This window comes from Eschrichtius robustus, chromosome 4, assembly GCF_028021215.1.
Source record: "Eschrichtius robustus isolate mEscRob2 chromosome 4, mEscRob2.pri, whole genome shotgun sequence".
NCBI lineage: Eukaryota > Metazoa > Chordata > Mammalia > Artiodactyla > Eschrichtiidae > Eschrichtius > Eschrichtius robustus.
This window is the reverse complement of record NC_090827.1, coordinates 135,970,802-135,993,576: the sequence shown is the minus strand read 5'-3', so window position 1 is coordinate 135,993,576 and position 22,775 is coordinate 135,970,802. Positions and strand designations below refer to the sequence as shown.

Here is a 22,775-nt window from a genome sequence, read left to right as displayed (position 1 = left end):
GAATCAATCAGTGTTAGCACAGACATTCGCCTCAGTTAAAAACATCTCTCCTTTTGTCTTCGGGATCTTAGACATCAATGCAGAGTGAGCGCATATCCACGTTCTCAGGGTATCCTTTGCATTTGGAGATGCACTTATTTGGCAAGAGAATATGCATAAATGAAGGTTTGCTTCAACAATCATTCTGTTTCTGGGCCTGTTCTGAATTACCGTTCTTACTCTTTATCCTCACATCCATTCGACCCGAAGGTTTCTGGGGTGCAGTCTTTGCTGGTGTATTGACAATGATCTGGCCTCCCTGTCTCTCTGGCTGTTCCTCTAACATGGAATGTTCTCCTACTTGGCGATTCCCCATGCCACCGCCTCTGCCTGCAACAGTATCACCCAAGCGTGGCCGTGGCTTGTTTTCCTGCCTCATTCAGCGCTTTACTCAAATGTCGCCTACCCAGAGAGGCCCTCCCTGACCAACCCATCTAAAATAGAATGCAGGAATTCCCTGGTGGTGCAGTGGTTAAGAGTCGGTGCTTTCACTGCTGAGGGCCTGGGTTCGATCCCTGGTCCGGGAACTAAGATCCCACAAGCCGTGCCGTGTGCTGCGTGGCCAAATAAATAAATAAAATAAAGTAGCAGGCACACTCCCAAGTCAACATTTAGCCCTTACACTGCTTTAGTTGGCTTGCAAGCATTTGTCTCCACTAGATATTACACTGCATAGTTATTACTGTATTTGTTACTTATTGATGGCTTGTCTAGCTCCTCTACCAAAATGTAAGTTCCTTTGAGGAAGGTCTTTGTCTATTTTCTTCACTGTTTTATCCCATGATCTAGAAGAGTGCCTGACTTGTAAAGAACATTTGATATTGTTTGTGATTAAATGGATTTACCCAGGACATTGAACTTCTTTATATCTCAGTTTATTTCTCTGTTGATGGAGAATGTTGTACTTCATGGACTTCGGTCTAGAATATATTTGTTTGCAATGATTATCATAGATGCATAGGTTATGTTAGAATTGAATCACTGATATTTATCTGTATGCATGAAAATGGTATGCACCAAAATTTATTAGAACCTAGTGCCTTTTGCCTCATTAACAATAAATGAAAGTACTGAATCATGTATAATACTGATCTATAACTCTTGGACTGATAAACCATTAAAACTGCTGGCTGGCTCAGTAATGGTAACCATATAAATTACTAATAATGTGACATTTCACTCAAAATACCTTTAAGGAATATATACTAGATTAATCACAGACTTTAATATTTTATTTCACACTGAAAGGTCTAATAAATATATCCCAAAATACATTTCATTTCTAGGTTTATTTTTCCTAAGGGGAATGTAAATGTAGTCATTTTAGAATGTTAGTCCTTTTAAAATTGAATCTATGACATAAAATAATGAGAAAAGGAAAAGTGCATTGCTGAGTTATTGATTCAAAAGTTTAAAATCACTTTCACCTTTTACACATTAATTTTATCATAATGTTGAATTCAAGTGACTAAAAATGTATTTGCATGAAAATAGTGATTTCTTAGATGTGTTGTCGGGAAGTAATGAAGTCACAGGGTGATATATTTTATTTTTTTCTTATAAATAAAATATAAAGAACATAGCTTTCAATAGTTTAAGTCAGTTATCATTCTCATCACCCTTTGGGTGGGTAAACATTTTAAGGGCAACATGTGAGGCAGAAGCTGTGCTCCACTCCCTTCTGATGCTCTGTTTTCCTCAAATGATTTTAACATATCTGAACAAGTGGTCAATGAAATCAGCTAACTTAGAAGATTTTGGAAATGGCCTTGAAAGCAACAGCAATGGGCTCCTTACGAGCTGAGTGATTGGAGTCCTGTGCCATGTCGCCAATCTAAGCCCACAGATCTTGTGGCTGAGTGATCACAAGCTGCTTTTCCTGGCAACATGCCCACTAAGGTATTTTCTATGTGTACCTGAAGGAAAGTAACGTTTCCTCCACAACAGACATGCAGGAAGAGCCCCAAAGAGCGACTGCATTCCAGGCAAGCCAATATACCCTTGCAAGGGCTGGATTAAAATTCTGAAGGCATGATTTTATGTGCGAAACTGCAGGTCACCACTAGCAATTAATTTGTGGGGATTGTTACCTTGTCAGTTTGTCTTCAATCCCCATTCCACTACAGTAATGTTATGTCATGTCACTGTTTCGGTAAGGATTAATTTCCATCTTGAGTGAAAATTTCCTTGCATACATTTCTGATTTGTTTTGCTATATAAGTATTGTTCTTGCTTCAATGGAAAAGATTTAAAGAAGAACCAAAGGCTAGAAATTTTCCAATAAAAATTCTATCTTATGCCGAAACTGGGATTGATTAATCAAGGGAATAGTAATTCTCTATCTCACAAAGAATTCCTAGAGAATTAGAATACAGAATCCTGGCATCAGATTCCTTCTCCTTAACCCTTAGCTATAATCATGTCTATCATTTTACTTTTAGCTCTGTTCTCAATTATAGAGTTTATATTCTTGAGGACATTGAGATGCTTCAGAGTTTCTCAGAAAGAAAAATGTATCCTGTTTTGAGTTATGCAAAGCTATCAACATGTTCCCATATTTGGTGCATAGATTCATAATCCTAAAATTCATAGGAAATACTAAAATATGTTGGCTTATTGCAGGTGACCAAAAAAACCCCCCAAATTAGATTAGCAACTTACACTCAGTCCCTAAATTGTGTTATATGAATACTATAATTTAAATTATACCCACATTTTATTTTCTATCAATCATTCTGCCACAGATCTCAATCTGTTGTTACTCATTTAAAATATTTTATTTACTAAAAGCGTTTTCATATTTTATGTACTGAGAACTTTTACATACAGTTAAAACCTTTATTCATTATGGGGCAACTAGTGGTAGAGGATAATATTCTCAGCACAAATTAGGTGTGGGGCAGATATTTAATTACAAAAAGTGCTGAGGTTGTGACATAGTTTGCAGAAGTCCTGTTATTACAGATGTAACTATTTATACACCACTGGATTTCTTCTGGGCTAGTCTCTTCTCCTGGATTGTTTCACTCTTGGGTGACTATGTGACTACAGGGGTTTGTCTTGGCTAAGATAGTATGTAAAATTTGTTTAGAATTTATGCCACAGAGTGATCAATAAATTAAACACAGGTATGCGTTACAGAGCTTTCACTGTCATTCTTCCTACCCACTACTGGACTTAGAAAATTTGGGGCTGCATCCTTGGAGAAAATGAGACCCAGACATTTTCCCATAATTAGCTTTAATTCATTGCTACTCCTATTATTATAAGCCTGGCCCAAAGCTGGCCTTTAGTGAACATATCTAGGGGGAACTTCCAAGCATTTTTTATCAGAATGCTTAAACCAGGCTCATAACAAAGTTAGTCTCCTAAGGTCCAACCTAGTCTAGACTCATTATGCTCTAGGGAAGTCCAAGAATCCTGACAGGTGGGAATGCACTAATGCGACCTTAAAATATCTGTTCTGGCAATTATCCATACTCAAGTTTTTTAAAAGAAAATGATGTTGCCCATTTATCATTCAATTTGTCATACCCTATTGACAAGTAAAGACTTTCCTCAATTGGGCATGGAAAGAGTATGGGAAAATGAAAAATTAATAGTACACTATGAATGCAAAGTATTTTAAATAAATATTTTAATTCTATCGTTGGCATTTAAAAGTAGAAAGCATACAGTATGTTACAAATATCAAACTGCGAAAAATATGAACGTTACATAAGTAACAAATGTAAAAAAGGTATTTTCTTACCTTCCCTGAAAGTAAGAAAACCATTCAGCATAGGAAAATATCAGTATCAAAAACACAGCTTCGGTGTAAAGAAAAGTTTTTACACAGTATTAAAAAAAGGGTCTACAAAATGACAGAAAGTTAAGAAGTGTTGAAATTTGACTTTATATAAATTATAAAAACTGGGTACTTGGGGTAAATGTTAAATGGCTGAAAACTAAGTCCAATCATAGGCTTTCTTTAGGTTGATTCTTTAAAATTTTAAAAGCATAGAACATTTTTCAATAAATAACTTTTAAAAGTGTCTCTGAGAAGTGCTGCTAGGACATCATTCCACAGCAGGAGAGCGGCAGAGTTCTGGGGACAACATTTTGTTCCAAGTGGAAGCCTCATGAAAGTCAGAAGACCAAAATTGTTTACAAAAAAGATTCGGAATTTTTAACAAAACTTTGTAAGAAAGTTCTAAAGTGCTGAACAAAATGACTTAATTTTAGTACCCACTGTCATGACAAACATATTCAAATATTCAGACATTTCCGAGCAACATCGAATGCGGAATCCATAATTCTGAAAAGTGTTAATACTTAGTCGTTCATTCAAGGATAGGAGGGCTCTTTCTACACTTTACAAAGATGGGTTAAACCTCAAGGATCTTGCAATGCAAAACATGACAATAATAATACAATGGAAACAATACACATACCCCACTGTGAAAGCACAAGTTCATTTCGGCAATGGCAACGGTATTAATTTTAAAAGTCACAAATCAAACATTGGTAAGTAAGAAAAACCTTTCCAAACGCTGCATGCCACATGACTAGTTACAAAATACAATGCATGCAGGAAAAGAAATTCAACCAAACATATTTAAATTAAAGAGTTGTTTTGAGTCTGTTTCAGCAGCATTGTGGTTATTATTTTTAAGTTTTCCTCTAACACCAGTTCATACTGGCCTGTTTTGCAAATGTGACCCACCCTATTCGGCAACCTTACAATGGTTTGAGTGTTTCTTGTTTTTTATATTTTTATAATGCCAGCACACAAAGGTCACACATACTGTTCTGCTTCCCCATCTTTGGGGGCTGGCTTAGTTGTCCCACCTTTGCCTTCTTCATTTGCTGCTGCTTTTTCCGGGAGAGACGCCAAATCTTTAAACACATCTACATAATGGCCAAAGCCCGGGCCCCAGTTCAAAAGGTTGTCCCAGTTGAAATTCCCTGCTTGCTGCCCAAGCTTCAAGGGCAGTGTGTTGTCAGCAACCCCGGGCGCTGCTGCCTGTGTGCCCACAGGTCCCCCCTCAGCCCTGCGGCCATGGTATCTTCTAGGCTTCAGTCTGGCTCCATAATTATCTTCATCATCTGCATCAGATTCATTGACTTGAGATAATTTGGGCATCCTGGAAGTATATACCATCGGTTTTTCCCTGTCATATTCCATTTCTGAGCAAGTGAAAGACTCATGAGAGTCACTATCAGAGGAAGATTCTGGAGCCGGAATGCCATCCGCTGGGTTCCTCGTTCTGGACAGTGGCCTTCTGCAGTCCTCTTCTGAAGAAGACCTCCCGTGATCTGCACTGCAGATACTTGGGTTTCTAGGGCGAGGGGTGTTTAGCCTCTCCACCTCCTCAATGGAGAGTCCTACTGGTGGAGAAGATTCCAGAGGAATCTGCCCAATTGGCTGCTTCAGGCGACTCCCCGGTCTAGAGCCATGAGATGCCATGGCCTGAGGACTCTTGCTTCTCCTTCCCAACCTCGCGGCGTAGTTGAAAATGCCGGGTTGGCACACATCGCCGTGCATTTCCAAAGTATTTCCATCCCTTATCGGAAGGTGCAATTCCCTGGCCGGGCTGTTCCTGTAGAAAGTGGAGGACTTGGAGAAAGGGGCGGGGCTGTGTCGAGACAGAGGGTTGGGAGTTGGGCAAGCCGAGTGGCTCAGGGAGCTGGATCTTAAACCTTGACTGTAGGAAGGCTGGTAAGTCAAGCTGCTGGCTCCTAAGGGCATGGGGGACTGCCTGGCGAAGCCTAGCGGACTGTGCCGCTGGATGGAGAATTTCGGGGTGTGGCTGCGGAACTGCTTGTAGTGTTGGATGATGTCTGCGTCCGAAGGGGCGATGCTGCTGGCGTTGTCGATGTCGTAATGCTCGATCTCTTGCTCCGGTGAAGCCAAAGGGGCACTGGGGATGGTTTCTGAGTTGTGGGGGAGATCGGTCTCATCGTAGATGAGGTAGGGGTTCTCCCTTTCAATGATATCAGGCTTCGGGTTCCCTTCGGGCTGTTTCCTCACGGTCATGTCCTCCCCGTAGGGGGGGATGTTGTCTGGATCGTCAAAAGCAACGTTCTCACTTCCCTTTTTCTTCTTCTCCTTCGGTTTCTTCTCCTCTTTGGGATTTTTGGCCTTCTTTCCCCGGCACTGGTTACACAGGATCAGGCTCAGGACCAGGAGGGCCAGGACGGTGGCACAGCTGCCCACGATGGCAGGCACGGCCCACAGGGGCAGGGAGATCTCCTCGGGGCCCTGACTCAGAACACAGACGTGCCCTCCGGGACTTCCAGCCTTGCACACCCTCCCCGGAGGACAGAAGACACCGAGACAGGCCACCACCGTCTCACAGGTCCTGCCTGTGTGTGACTCCGGGCAGCTACAGGTGAAGCCGGAGTGCAGGCCTGGCTCACAGCTGCCCCCGTTCTGGCACGGGTGGGAGGCGCAGTCCCCGGGGGGGACGCACTTGTACGCGTACCACTGATTGATGCACAGCAGATCCCCCCAGCAGGGGTTACTGGCACAAATGTTCGGGCCACGACAGCCCATCTTCACTGAGGGATCCGTCTTCGAAATGGAGGCCAAGCTGTGCTTCCCGCTGAAAGGAAGACTTTCTCCGCCGTACAGCACAGAAGCGATGCAGCCATCAAACCCTGCCCGGGCGAGAAGGGGCAATAAGGCGTTTTAGTGAAAACCAAAGGCTTAACAGGCTGCACAGATCTGCCCAAGAGAAGCTTCGCAATCACATCACAAGAGTTTAGACACCACAGTCCCAGCGCCATCACCCCGTTCGAAGGCAATAAATCTGTGCATCTTACAACAGAAGTTAGCCAGATGAGTAAGATTTCCATAACAAAACGTGGTGAACATTCATGAAGGGCTCTAACAGGCTGCGTCTTCGTTTTATCCCTCCTTTAATTATCTGTTGGTTTTATTTTTATAGTCTATGTACCAAGAATTACATCCATAAAAATAAATTTTACTTTAAAACTACTTAAAAAGAACCAAAATAGGCCAATAGCTTCAAGCGTTAGATCTTGCACTCTCAGTGGAGGTGGTACGGCTCCCAACGGGGGAGTTGAACATAGCGTCTTAAGGAGCAAAAGAAAAATCTTAGCTATGACCATGACTTGTGGGCCTCCAAAGGGCAGATATAGAGTATACTTGTGGCGGGGGCACGGGGGGCGGGGATGTGGATAAATCAGGAGGTTGGGATTAACCGATAAACACTACTATGCATAAAATAGATAACCAACAAGGACCTACTGTATAGCACAGGGAACTCTACTCAATATTTTGTAAGAATTTGTAATAACCTATAAGGGAAAAGAATCTGTATGTGCATATCTGTGTGTATATATATAGATACATATATATGTATAACTGAATCACTTTGCTGTATACCTGAAACTAATAGAACGTTGTAAGTTAATTATACTTCAATAAAAAAAAATGGCGTATACTCATTCAATTAACATTATATGCGGTAGTGATGGCAGGGGTTGGAAAAGAAGATCTAACACAGCTCCTTAGAGGGCGATGATTTTTTAAAAAGTTGAGAAAGTCTTTGTTACACTAATATTTGTGTGCTAGTATTGCTAATGCACCAGTCACAAAGCCCAAGAATATATCTTGACACTAACAAAAGGGCATAATTTACATTGGCTTATTTTCTTACAACATCCAAATGAATTAGCATCCATATTCTAAAACAGGCTAAATATATAAGAACTAATTATTACCTAGGCTTTAACTTTTATGCTTTGCCTCCTTTACTCTGCAACACATTTTTCACTTTTCCTCTTATTTGGTGCATCATTCCACCCTAGTGTCATTTCCATCCCTGATACACTCTTTTTCCATGAGCTCCTGGGACATCTACTTTTGTTCCTCCTCTCCTGGTTTTCTTTCTATGGCTTAGTCCCCTTTCTGTCTCATTCTCCTCTAAACAACCATTGGTTCTTAGAATTACTCAAGGTGAGGCCCTGGGCTTGCTTTTTACTCTACACCCTCATATTTGCTTATCACATCCATGCCCAGTACTTCAGTTACCTGCTCGATACTCATAACTCCTAAATAAGTATTTCCAGCTGGTCTACTCCTGATTTCTAACCCATCTACCCAAAGGTCTTTCTCAAAGGTGCTCCAAACTCAGAAAGCTCCAAACAAAATCTTGATGTTCCCCATAGATTTTTTTTTTTTTTTTTTGCACCCTTCCGCAGTTTCCTCTCTTAGTGGCACTACCCATTAGTTGGAATGTCAGAAACCTTCCTGAATTTTACCAAAAGCATCAACACTCTGGCTCATTTTCATTCCTAAAATATTCTTCCCTACCCACTACTTTTAAACTCCTGTGCCACCAAACTAGTCCAAGCTCACACAATACCTTGCGTAGATCACTGCAATATCTTCCCAGCTAATTTGTGCAAGTCCCCTCTTGTCCTTCTCCAATGTATTTTCCATGGTGTAGCCTGAAAGATCTTTAATGTCACTGTATAGCTGATTTTAATACTTCTGTGATTAATTTTTCAGTAACTTCCCATTGTTCCAAGAATGAGACAAAAATTGCCACATAGTCTAGGAGAACTTTCATTCTCCAACTTCGTGTTTCATCTGTGACATCAGTCCCCAATATTCTGGGTTCTGTGATCCTGACTTAATCTACTTCTTCCCCTTTAGTTCCCATCAATATAAATTAACTTTCATACTTTCCCATCCTCATCTTCACAGTTCAGATTTAAGTACAAATGTCAATTTCCAGAGAAGTTTCCCCTTCTCCACGTTTTTGGCAATCTCTTAGAATTCTATATTCTTTCTCACATCATTTACCATAGGTTAAAATAATATAGTTACTTGTGTAATGATTTGATTGATGTTTGTCTTCCTTACAGGACCATGTATTCTATGGAAAGAGTCCACCATTGTAGTTCATGCCAAGTACCTACAGGGCTCTATAAGTATTGTGTGAATGAACAAACGGATGAGTAAATGAATGAATGTATAAATAAATATTTGGTACACAAGGAAAGGATCAAAACACCCTGGGCTGAGTTATGAACTTGGTAGAAAATGCCTAAAGAAAGTGACGACCAATAATTTATTACCAGCTTTCTAAAGATAGTTATGATAGTCTTAGAATATTCATAATGGACATTATCAGATATCCAACTACTTTTAGAGGAACAATTTTACCTTTCTTTTGTGTCTCTACTCAACACAAGCCTTTACCTGTTTGAGTATCTCGATGAGCTTGATTAGGAGGAATTCCTCCAAGAGATATAGTGAGCACATCGAGGCCACCAAAATCCTGAGTAGGGTGAATGATATCTCTGTTATAAATTCTGTCGATGGACAATACTGTGGCTGTTCCATTTTTTCCAATTAGAAAAGTATGCCAGTGGCCGTCAGCAACGTAGACTTCAGGAATATTTCTCTCCACTTTCCCAGCAATTCCTGCATCTGACGTAAAATGTACTTTGCCATTCTTAATCTGTGAAACATATTAAAAGTAGTGTACAATTAAACTATGATATGCTTGAATAAAAATAAAAGTGTCAAGAAACCTTAAAACATTGATCAGTATAAAGCAGAGAGAACAGTTGAGGAGTCTGGTTGTGCTAGAGTATGCCTTTACAATTTTAGGTAACATATACCTTCACATTTAATAGGTTCAATAGTTTTCAAGATATTCTTATATTTATAACTAATTTTTCAAGATGTATAGATTTATTCTCCAGAACGCAACTGAGATAAATAACAGGGTGAATACTAGTTTTAAGATAGGTAAATCACACCTTTTTATGAGTACTTATATTTTAATGGCAATTGCAAGTTTAAAAAAATTGTTTAATAAGTGGCCCATAGCTAACAAAAAAATTTAAAACTATATCCAAAAAGAGAAATCAATGATTAACTATAAATGAAGCACAGTTGGAAAAGTGAAGACATAAAGAAATTGTTTTACCTGTCATCTATTACACACTGGAATTTTATCATAAAAAATCATGCTTATTATTTATTAAGATGACCACGACGATGAATAAAGGGTGAGTTCTTAATAATGAGGCATCTGGACAAGTCTTTATTTTGGCTGTCTTTTAAAATTTATCTAAGGGATATTTGGTTTCTTTTACTTTGCCCAGTAGAACATCGGGTAACAGGATGCTCTAACTCCAGTTTCCAGCTCCCAAGTTTGCAGTTTTCTAAGTAGACACTTAGAAAATGAAATAATTTATAAGGCAGGATGAAAAGAGCATAATCCCATCACTACTGCCAGACAGAGCTGGTGCCTCGGCCGGCGGATAAAGTGGCACCGCGTATCAAATGACGGGAATGAAAGGATGGATCCGTTTATTTTGTCACTCAGATCAAATGCTTTTTCTGCATGCAACAAACACATCTGGTAGAATTAAAAATGAGTTCATTTTTACTTTATGGAAAATATGCCTAACACATTTACATAAGTTATTCATAATGTAATATTTTATTAAAGCAGTTTCTCCAGATAGTAATATATTCCAGTACTGAACCCAGGGGGGAAAAAAAAAAGAAAATTGTGGTTAAATGACAATAACATTTCATCGAATGGGCAATGTCTCATGAAACAGACAGTGAAAACAGCAACTCCTCTTTGGTTATAGCCAGAGTCTTTTTTGGAAAGAAGCCTTGCGAAGAGCCTTCCACAAGCTTTGTGTTTCTCTCCTAATTGATCACACCATGTCATCCTTTCATTCGACCAATTTCTGATGAAAAGGTCCTTGGAGCATACCATGGAGTAGGATGAATAAGAATATATGTTTCCATTACAACATTCCTCATGTTCTCCTTCTCCCCAATAATACTCCACCTAACTCTTCTACCCACCCTAACTTTTGAAACGTCATGCTCATTTTTTGCTTGGTTTTATTTATTCATAGATTGATTTGCTCATTTATTTATTTTTGACTCTATAGAGCTCGGAATCATCCTAACTCTGTACGGCATACCTGGCCTCACTTCAAAAGAAAAACAAACAAACAAACAATACACCAAAAACCAGAATTGACTTGGAGTAGAAACAAAGCCCATCATCTGGCATTATCACATTTCCAAATATGGAGATACCCAATGTGCCATGAAAGAAGAGAGATTTGTGAAACACTTTAAATACAGTTCAAAAGCCGTTATACATAAGAATGCTTTTCTTTTGTTTTCCTCTCTGAAATTTTCTCTCCTTAGTTTCTTTTTTTATCTGAATTAAAAAAAAAAAGAAAGAAAGAAAAGAAGGGGAAAAAAGAGAGAGAGAGAGAAAAAGCAACTGTCAGAAACTGAGCCAAAAGAAAGACAGAAGAAAACCAGGGGCCTTGGTCACTGATAAGCTAACTGATAAGTAACAGTCCATTCTAACTTGCTTCCTCGCCTGGATAAGCAGATCGGATTCCTGTCATCCAAGTAACTTGCTTACTTACAAAAGTCACTCTCTTCCTGTCTATTCAGTTCTTCTTAATCACTGTTTCATTTTAATCTATTTACTCCACCTGCCAAACCCCTGAATCTCTGAAAAACCGCCTTTCAAAATTTTCATACAAAAGAAATGTGCATTTTGGGTCTGCATTAGTCATTATTTTTACTCATTTTCCCTTCAAGGAAAAAGAAATCTCTTTCTAAGTGCTTGCTACCAATGCAACGAAATCTGGAGAAGTTGCATGCTGCTGTCCTGTTGGAAATGCAAGATTTTATGGTGACAAAAACGGATGTCGACATTCAGCTTCTTCCTTGAGGAAGAAAAATATTCTGTCTCCAATTTCTTCAAGCACATTGTTTTTGTATCTCTTGGTTTAAAGAGATAACATACAGAAATATTTCATATGTCATTTAAATGGCACGAGGACTTGGAAGCAGCCTAACAGATAACGCACAGACCTCAATGTCAAAGCCTCTCAATGCATATAAAAAATGTTTCTGGTAGAATATGGTGATCTACTTCTTTCCTTACTTTCTTTACTTCCAATACACTTTTCAATGAAAACCATAAACACCGAATAATAACGTTATACAGTGACTTGGGTGTTTTCGTTTTGCAGCAGTTACTCTATTAATTCTGGATCTGGGCTCTTTGTTTCAACGATGGAGGTAAAATTATAACCTGAAGATATTCTCCAACTGGATTAGGGCAGAGCTTCTCAACCTCAGCACTGACATTTCAGACTGGATGGTTCTTTCTTGTGGGGTGTTGTGGTGTGCATTGAAGGGCGTTTAGCAGCGTATTTGACTTCTACCCACTAGATGTTGGCAGCAGTACCCTTCTCATTCCCAACAACCAGGACAATAAAAATGTTCCCAGGCTTTGCCAAATATCCCCTGTGGAGGGGTGGTAAAATCACCCCCAGCTGAGAATGGCTGGACTATGGCGATTATGAGAATTTTAAAAAGATTGTTTTTTATACTATTTAAAGCTCTGTACAGGCCACATACCAACTGAGTTGGCATGGACAGAGAGAAATTTTGAGAATAAAGAAGCTGAAGTTCAAAGGTGAATGTCTGTTTTTATTTTTAGTATTTTATGTGAATTAAACCTAGTAATTTTCTATGCATATTGCTCTTTTCTTTATGAACTAAGCTTTCAGTAATTTTCAAAATATTGAGTTATAAGTGAAAATAATTCAGGAAATCTGGATTTGTTTTCTTAAGAATTAACTAAAATTCATATAAAAATTACCAGCAGATTTATAATAGACTGAATGATATTAATAAAAAAGCAGTTGATATAACTAAACTAAAAAAAAATGATGGTCTGAAAGATGAAGTCTTACTTGTGGGAAAGAAAGCAGAATAATCATTTTAGAAATTAAGAAAGCTGAGAGCTGACAGGAAATGCATATGTAATGAAATTATTCACCAGTTTAGCATCTTATTTATAGCTGAGAAAAAAAATGTGTAAAAGCCTAATGATAAATCAATCATGAAATATAATGTTTCAAAAATATTTATTTAGAAATTATTTGGAGGAGTTAACTGAAATTTTACTTACTATAAATTCCAAAGGTGTTTAACTTTACAGGATTTACCTGGATAGTGAATTGAATATATGTTCCAGAATAAAGCCAGAAAATTTCAAAAAGTTTTTTATTCTAGTCATTCCAATTAATATATACATAACAGTGTTTGGAATAATTCTTGGGAAAACACATTTTTCCATTTCAAAGACATATTATCTTTTTGTTTCACTTTGTTTAAAAGTAGGGTAAAAACAATATAAATTTTTATCTGGCAAAATAGATTGCAACAAATTCTTTCTTTGCTGGCCTACACAGCAGTGCTCTCTACTCTAAACAAAAGTGTTTAGAAACCAGACCATTCAGTTCTTTGTTACTCTGGCCAATGCCTGAGGAATAGTTAAGATAGATGATATTGGAATAGTGCCCAGCCTCAGTCGGAACTCTAATGGGTTGTGAAGAAAAGGATAGAAATTATGGGAGAAGTGATTTAAACCATGACACAGCAGGCGGTCTAATCAAATGAAGTCACCATTAGCTTTTATCTTACCTTCACAGTAGTGTAATTGCTGCTTTCTTGGATATGGATTAAAATGCCATTCTCGCTTCTTGTCCTGAATTTTACTTCCAGGCTGTTCACACCAAAAGGTTCCAACATGGCGCCTCGGATGCTCTGTCTCAACAAATACTCTCGCTTCTCATTCTGACTCATGTGGTAGTCCAAGCGCCCTTTGCCTTCTAATGATAAGGCCGTGTCAGGAGTAATAGCTGAAAGCCAATGAAGAAAGGGAAGCATGAATGCATCCAATAGGCATTTCTTAAAGAGTTTCTTTGGTGACAAAAAAATTATAAAAAAAGGACAATGAAAATATTAAGATTTTGGAATTAGCGTCCCTATATCCTCCTCTGAAAAAATAATTCCCACTTGTGAATTATTGTGTAAGTTGATTTCAAATGCTTAAATCCATTTTGGAACCATGAAATAGAAAACATTTTATGATAATTATTCATTTGGAAAATATTCATTAAAATATTTGATACATGCTACATACATTATGAATACCTTGAGAGATAGCCTCATGTTAAAAATATACAGTTGAAGAATCTGATTATAAGTTTCACTGTGTTTCTAAAATTAATAAATCCATATATGTTTTCACAGTTATAATGATTTGTAATCTTTAAAGCCTCTAACATGGAAAATTTGAACAAAGAATGGTACAAACATTCACATTTGTAAGTAACTTTATTAGTAGTAATAATCACGTCGAATTTAATTTGTCATCATGTATAAACATCATATGTAATTATAATTTTTCATAATCTGATAAAATGTTCACACTTCTGAAGTATAAAAGTGTGTGTTATAGTTAATAGAGCTAAAGAAAGGACATAAAGAAAATGAGCTCAAAAGGGCTTCAGCAATGCATGGTACATTTTAAGAGGGTAAACTTTGTAGTATGTGAATTATATCTCAACTAAAAAATAAAACTGCAGGCATTGCTCAAGTGAGTGACATTTTATTTTCCAAATATAGTTGGGTTCCTACCTACTAAATACTCATTACTTTAAAAAATATCATGTGACAATGTACTTTTCCCATGTTTTGATTTTATCCTAAATAAACACAATTATACTCTGCTACTAAGATCTTTTCGATTATAGTATATACGTAATTTAATCATAAATTTCTATTCATTCTCATATTATAATAGAATCAAATGACTACTTAAAAAGTGATCAGATAAGTGCAATGATTTAAGCAGTAACCACTTATCTGAAAATAAAGCGATTTTTATAGAAGAGACTCCATTAGGGCTAGTTAGTGGGATATACAACTTGAAATTAGAGAATGCCATGCTTTAATGATGGCTTGAACATCATTAATGTCTTAATAACAATAAAATTAGGCTTTAGAAACAAATAACTAATAAAAGAATTTAAAAAGTAATATTTGAAGCCAATTCCAATAATTGCAATTTAAAATTTAAGTATCACCTTGAACTATAACAGATTTTATTGCCATTGCATGTTTTGAACTCAGTGTTTAGTGATTTAGTATTATACTTTTCAACCAAATACAACATATTCACCAGAGATATCCCCTAAATGCAGATAATATTAAGCCAAAGCCTGAATATAGCCCCTGACCTTGTAAATTGTCTAGCATTCCAATAGGTAAAACAAAAATAACTAAGTGATATATTTATAAAATGGAAATGAAGGACATATTTAGGAAATAATTCTCAAAGGATTTCACTATTTCTCAGGTGAAAACATGAATTAAAAAAGGTCACTGTGTTTTACCAAGTATTGCCCATTTAATCTTTTCAATATTTAGACTCAAAACATAATTCTTTTACTTCAATTACATATTTAGGTGCATATATTTATACTTTTAATGGTTACTATAATTTCTGGCAGAAGATGAAACAGCTTGCATACATTTTTCACAGTATTTCCCAGTCAGTCCTTCTCTGCAGTGACACTGCTGCCACGACCAGTAATCCGTACACGTGCCACCGTGTTGGCAGGGACTGTGAGTACAGGCACCTTCTAGTCTAGGGCACCTAAAATAAACAGAATAAAGACGCATGAAGCACAAAATCGGGTGGCGGGAATTTGTTAAAATTAGATATAAACTTTTATGAACCTGCTTAGTTTTCATGAACTCAAATCTTTGAAACTCAGGTTACAACTATATTTGGAGCATCTAATCTAACAAGGTGTCCTATAACACATGCCCTGTCTCATTCATAATGGAGAAGATTAAACAAAATAACAACTTACGCAATAAAGAAAAGGGGTGATCATTCCTTTTTTTAAAAATATTTATTTTTATTTATTTGGTTGTGTCAGGTCTTAGTTGCGGCTTGCCGGCTCCTTAGTTGCAGCATGTGGGCTCCTTAGTTGCGGCTTGTGGGCTCCTTAGTTGTGGCATGCGAACTCTTAGTTGCAGCATGCATGTGGGATCTAGTTTCCTGACCAGGGATCGAACCTGGGCCCCTGCATTGGGAGCACAGAGTCTTATCCACTGCGCCACCAGGGAAGTCCCCCTTTTTTTAATTAATTCTTAATTGAGCCTCTTGGTCAAATAAACACTTTGGTTCATGTGCTCTAGGGGCCACATGTTTATCTGAATACCCATCTCCTCTACCAGACAACTCACGCACCTAATGTTTACTGAATGGCTACTACCTGCCAAGCGTGGTTCTAAGCATGGAGATAAAGTGATGAAAAAAATCCATGTGTTCATGGAATATTTCTTTTTCCTTGTGGGGGACACAGACAAAAAGCAAAAAAATTAGATAATTGTGTAGTATGTTAGAAAGAAGGAAGTTCTATGGGAAAATTAATCAGAGAAAGGGGATTGGGAGTTTTGAGGGGATTGCTGGATCTCTAGGTTAGGCAGTGAAGGAAGGATCTGTTTTCGTAAAGTCCTAAACAAAGGGAGAGAGAGCAAAGTATATCTGATAGAAGATCATTCCAGGGAGAGGAAAGAGCCGAGTGAGGAAGTCCTGAAGTGAAAGTGTCCTTTGCATGTTTCAGGAACATCAAGTGGCCAATATCGTCAGAACAGCATGAGCAAGGAGAAGAATAGGTAGATAATGGTGAGGAAGTAAAGGGTGTGGAAAGAACTATCTCAGAAATGGCTGGGACTTGGGCTTCCCTGGTGGCAACAGTGGTTAAGAATCTGCCTGCCATTGCAGGGGACACGGGTTCGAGCCCTGGTCCGGGAAGATCCCACATGCTGCAGAGCAACTAAGCCCGTGCACCACAACTACTGAGCCTGCGTTCTAGAGCCCACAAGCCACAACTACTGAGCCCACGTGCCACAACTACTGAAGCCCACACGCCTAGAGCCCATTCTCCGCAACAAGAGAAGCCACCGCAATGAGAAGCCCACGCACCACAACGAAGAGTAGCCCCTGCTCGCCTCAACTAGAGAAAGCCCACGCGCAGCAATGAAGACTCAATGCAGCCAAAAATAAACAAATAAATAAATAAAAGAAATGGCTGGGACATGACCTAAGGACCTCCACGTTTGCCACCCATGCTGGATGTCTGCTGAACGCACTAAATTAAAACCGCTGAATAGTTGCTAAGTTGCAAAAAGGAAAGAATAATGCTGAGAACTGGACTTTTTCTGGACTAAAGAAAACATACCTTTCCCCAGTAACAAATGAGATGTGCTCCATAAGCCAATCACATGTACAGAATAATTTTACCCTCCAACCCAAATTCTGCATTAATTTCCCTCTTTTCCCTATAAAAAACCCCTGCCCATTTTCTTCTGGTGGGACATTACTTTGGTTTCTGCTGGAATCTGTGATCCCTGAGTTGCAATTCTAAGACCCCAAATAAACTGCCTTTATGCCTCTTTACAGTTCCTGGTCCATTTGGTTGACAAGAGGGAGGTCAGCCTTATAAGTCAGGGTAAGAACTGACCTCTGTTTTTATTTTATTTCTTTTTTCTTTTTAAAAGGTTTTGATTTTATATTAGAGTATAGTTGATTAACAGTGTTGTGTTGGTTTCAGGTGTACAGCAAAGTGATTCCGTTACACATATACATGTATCTATTCTTTTTCAAATTCATTTCCCGTTTAGGTTATTACAGAGTATTGAGCAGAGTTCCCTGTGCTACAATAGGTCCTTGTTGGTTATCCATTTTAAATATGGCAGATTGACATGACTTCTGTTTGTTGGTGGATTGAATGTGGTTTGTCAGAAAGAAAGGAGTCAAAGGTGGTCTACAAATTGTGGCTGACCAGGTGGGTAGACTGAGTTATTATTACCTGAGATGGGAAAACCTGGAAGGAGTGGGTTTGGGAGAAGTCAGGAAGGAAGGCCACAAGTTCAGTTTCAAACTTAAGTTTTAAATACTTGTTAGAAGTACACGCAGGATATTCCGTATGCTGTTGGATATGAGGGTCTAAAGTTCAGAGGAGAGGTCAAGTTTAAGATAAACATTTCAAAGTCATCAGCTTTAGCGATAGTACTTAAAAGCAAGGACTATAAAAAATGACTTAAAAAATGAGTATAGATACAAAAGAGAAGAGGTTAAGGAGATGAGAAGAAGAATCAGAGTAGAAAACCGGGGGCGTACCGTGTGCTGGTGGACAAACTAATAACGTTGTTCTCAATGTTGCTGAAGTTCAAATAAGATGAGACTTGACCATTGATTTTAGCAACACAGTGGTTATTGATCACTTGACAAAGACAGAACGATGTGAAAATGGGATTAACCAAGTTTAAAATAAAAGGGTGGGGGGGGAGAGAAATAGCAGCCTGAATTGAAATGAGAAAAGAAACACTTTAGAAAGCTGGAGTACTGTTTTAAGAAGGTTTGGGGGGATGGAGTCTATCACATAAAAAGGGGTTGGTCTTCGTGGGAAGAAGAACAGTTCATTCAATGATAGGATACAGGGTAGACTCTAGGCTGCATGGGCAGATGTGGAGGAATGAGCTTTGGGGAGTTTTGTTTCGATTGCCCCAATTTTCTGAGCAAGTTAGGAAGCAAATTCATTAGCTGGGAAAAGGATGCAGGAGATGATGTTTGAGGTTTATGGAAAGAACAGGCATGAAATAGTTACTGAGGAAGTGAAAAGTGACTAAACTAGGGGAATATAATATATTGCCAGGCAATAATTATGGCTGCACTAGAGGCCAACAATCAGGGATTTAAAGAGACTATGAACCCCTCAAGAGCAAGGATCTGCCGTGTCTGTTTAGTTGAGCCTAGGGCCAGGCCAAGGGAATACGTACATTTATATGTAAAACTATTTAATTTCAAATAGTTTTTGTACATATTATTGCTAACACTTATATATTACTATGTGCCAGGTTCCTTTCAATGTGATTTACTTACTTAACTCATATATTCTTCACAACTATGTAAGGTAAAAGGTATATGCATACATATATGCACACATCCATTTGTTTTTTCCCAAATTTCACAGCTATAAGTAAAAAATTAAAATTCAAAACAGCATAATACATTTGGTATTTTTAGGGCTTTGGGCACAAGAATTTCATCTTTTGATGCTCAATCATCATACACTTTTGGTGTCTTTCTTTAAAATGGTAAGAAATAAGGTTGCCATACTGATCTAGGATGCCTTGCGCTGCCAGAGCTTGGCTTGGTTCCAGAGGCCTTCCATTGACGGCAAACTCCATTACACACCCGACAAAATCGTGGCTTTCCACGTGTCCTCTCCTCTGAAGGATTGGTTCTAGCACTCTGATACCTCCAACTGTGACTCGATTTGGCTGAACGTCAAGAGTCCTGCATAAGAAAGGAAAGATACGTGTATTAATACCAAAGCAATAGATTTCAGTACAATGTTTAGCTTAAGAAGAGGTGACTAGGGACTTCACTGGTGGTCCAGTGGTAAAGAATCCACCTTCCAGTGCAGGGGACATGGGTTCAATCCCTGGTCAGGGAACTAAGATCCCTCATGCCGCAGGGCAAGTAAGCCCCGTGCCACAACTACTGAGCCCACGCGCGCCTCAACTACAGAGCCTGCGTGCTACAAACTACAGAGCCCACGTGCTCTGGAGCCCGCTTGTCACAACTAGAGAGAAGCCCGTGCGCCACAGCGAAGAGTCTGCTCGCCACAACGAAAGATCCTGCGTGCCTCAACTAAGACCTAATGCAGCCAAAAAAATAATAAACAAACAAACAAATAAATAAAAGAAGAGGTGACTATAACTTTTTCTGGCATGTATTAAAGCATGGTATATTTGAATGGCAAACATTACCTATGGATGCATGTGATTGTTAGATTTTCAGGGTATGAAAAATAACAAAACTAATGGAAATAATATGTTCACTTAGTCACATGTGATGTATATAACAATGTTGAGTCTTAGAGAAGGAGCATATTATCGGAAAGAAAATAAAATGCAGTACAAGTGACAACTCTCATATTAACGTCAGATTACATTTTCCTTCACTACAGAGATGATAAGGAATGCCAATAAGTTGATTAAAGCAAATGAATGATGTGTCACTATTTCTTTTTCTCTGTTTGTTACTATTTCTAACAAAATCACTTATGTTTTAGGTGAGGTAATGTTGTATTTCACCTTCAGGTGCTATTGAAAAATATCTGCCAATCACTGTCACATACAACTTTCAGAAAATACATTTAAAAGAGGTGGGATCCTTATCCTAACCTTTTTGCAGGACCCAGGTCACGTGCAACTATTTCATGAAGCTTCTCAAAGAGGATAGGCTATGTTCATCTTCCCTTTCTCTAACTTTATCCTCATCTGTACCACTTCATTTTTACACCCTTTTTACACATTTTGTAGACTAATTATTAACTTTTCATTTTACAGTACGAAAATCCCTTTGGAGAAGACAAAATATCTTAAACTTTTATATAATACTGAGCATGATAAAATGATTGTTAAGGTATAATTTCATTTTGAATGTCAAGTAATAATAAAGATCAAACTAAAAATTGTACTTACCAGTCATCTGAAACTGCCACATTACTGACAGTGCAGTACCCTGGTTCTTGGTTCTCAGAACAAGAGTCCACAGTTAAGGAAGCTGCCTATAAAGCAAAAGAAAGAAATGTTCAGTTTGGATTCTACTGACCCTGTTGTCCTTTTCAGCCAACACTACCCAGGACTTGTTTCTATATGGACATGATTTTAAAGTTGAAATACATTTTTGATGTAGTATATTATAATATTATATAATTATAATGCATGCTCAAATTAGGGGTACATATTTCTTTGATATATCTAAAGGTAAAATTGTGAAATTATTGCATGTAAGAAGTGGGAGGGTACTTTTAAAAATCTCCGGCCCCTTTGTTTTATAGATGAAAGAATAAAAATGTTATTAATGTCTCTTAGGATATCATACATTAAGTCTGGGACAGCTTCCTGGGATTACAATCTTAAGAAAAATGTTTATCCGACTATCCAACTATTCCAACAAATAAAAAAAAATTAGTTTCCTAATTTTCAAATGTCTATTTCCAATAATATTTCAGTCATATTCACAAAAAGATTTTGGAAGTATAATATAAATACTATTACTGCAAACTATGAAGATCGTAATACTTGTATAAAAGATAAAGTTTGAGATAATTTAAACAAGTCGATTAGATTCTCTTTTCATTTATAAGAATCATTGTTTATAAATGGCATATGACAGCATATTTATGTATAATCTGAATGCATTATTATATATTGCTATACAGTAGAAACTCACCAATAATATTTAAACCACAACTAACAGTAATTATTTTTGTATCCTAAGGGGTGCATATTCCCCTGAGACAAAAGTCTTCTGTTTAGTAGGACAGATTAACACTCCATTTGATCAATAAACAAAGTCATCAAGTCAGGGTCACCAGGACCAAGAATATGATGAAGTCAGGGCTCTCTATATTGGGCAATGGCCATTGGGGATGGCTGTGGTCCAGTTTAAGACCATGGCTGTTGCATAACCAAGTTACTCTGTGCTCTACAAGGCTGTAATGATGCCCCCCCCCCTTTGTTTCCCAAACTGCAGTGAAATTCCGCAAAACTTTGGATATCTTAATTGGTGAGATTATAAAGTTGATATTCAGAATGTGGTATTTCAGAACATGGCCAGTAATTCATAGGAAGAGGCCTAACCCTGAATCCAGAAACACAGAAGGACTAAGGGTTTCTCCTAATGCAGAAAATCAAAGGTTCTACGTAAATTTACTTGAATACCACAGGACAAGACTAATCCAACTTTGTCCATTTGTATAGCAGAAAAATAAATACTATGAAAGCATTTATAAGAATAATTGTCTTGAGGACAATTGTCTTCCCACTTACCAGGTTGAAGGAAAAAAATTAATGCTATTAAGTCTAATGTGGTTTAGAACTTGGTAGGATCCAGTAATTGTAAAGTCCCTTTAGGGTGTGATCAGTCTTTGAGGGATAATTGCACAGTCTCTTCTATTGCCATACCCCCTCCTTCATTTTTCCTGATCTTCTCCAATTTAGTATCAGAGTTTATGGGCGGGGGGTGGGGGGGCTCATGAGATCTCATGGTGCCTGGAAAATTCTTTCAGAAGCTCAGGGGCCACTGCTGGGTAGAACTGCCATCCTATGATTTTCAACCTAGACTGGCCCAGCAATATATATTTTTTGTTTACATATTTGGGTTCCATGTAAAATTTTGAGAAAAGGGCTGTTCTGCTAAAAAAAAAAAAAAAAATTAAAAACCTCTGACCCAAAACACCTTTGAGGCCATCTGCACTGGAATGTGAATTAAAGGCTTAGATTGGTGTCCTGTGACACATCAAGGCATTTTTATGGGTATCATGACATTTGTTTCTAGGTTTTGTTCCTGAGAATTGGGCTGCCCAAACCTTTTAGTCATGTCCAATTTTGTCATCATCGTGTAGATGTGGATAAAATCTTTTCATCACGGTCAATATGTTCTTTACAAATGTAGCAATTTCTCATTGAAAACTGCCCTCCTGCGGGAACATAATAGATTTCATGGTTGCCCGAAGAAGAGGGAAGGTGCTAACTAGCCGTGTGGCTCCAAGTACATCATTATAGTAACTGCTTCCCTTTAAGGAATAAAGAGCTGGTATTACAGCCTTAAAATTCCCTTTTAGTACCAATAAAAAGACATTTTCACACTTGTTCTGGGAATAAAGTTTCTTCAGTAACAAAAAAAAAAAAAAGAGAATAATTGTCATTTGAGGTTAATTTTAATGAAAGCAAAGCAAATGTAGGAAACACAGCACAGAGAAGTTAAGCA

The 22,775-nt window shown here is 38.0% G+C and overlaps 1 protein-coding gene across 1 annotated transcript in view; it reads right to left on the bottom strand.

Annotated features, from left to right (window-relative positions):
- Positions 1-3,899: 3,899 nt before the first annotated feature.
- FAT4 (FAT atypical cadherin 4) overlaps positions 3,900-22,775 on the bottom strand; it is a 184,216-nt gene continuing 165,340 nt past the window's right edge. The window contains exons 12-17 of the mRNA XM_068543414.1: positions 20,483-20,568; positions 19,110-19,289; positions 15,448-15,572; positions 13,553-13,770; positions 9,257-9,518; positions 3,900-6,681 (exon numbers count right to left, since the gene is read on the bottom strand). Coding sequence (XP_068399515.1) covers positions 4,817-6,681; positions 9,257-9,518; positions 13,553-13,770; positions 15,448-15,572; positions 19,110-19,289; positions 20,483-20,568 — 2,736 coding nt within the window. The 3' untranslated portion in view covers positions 3,900-4,816. The remainder of the gene's footprint in view (positions 6,682-9,256; positions 9,519-13,552; positions 13,771-15,447; positions 15,573-19,109; positions 19,290-20,482; positions 20,569-22,775) is intronic.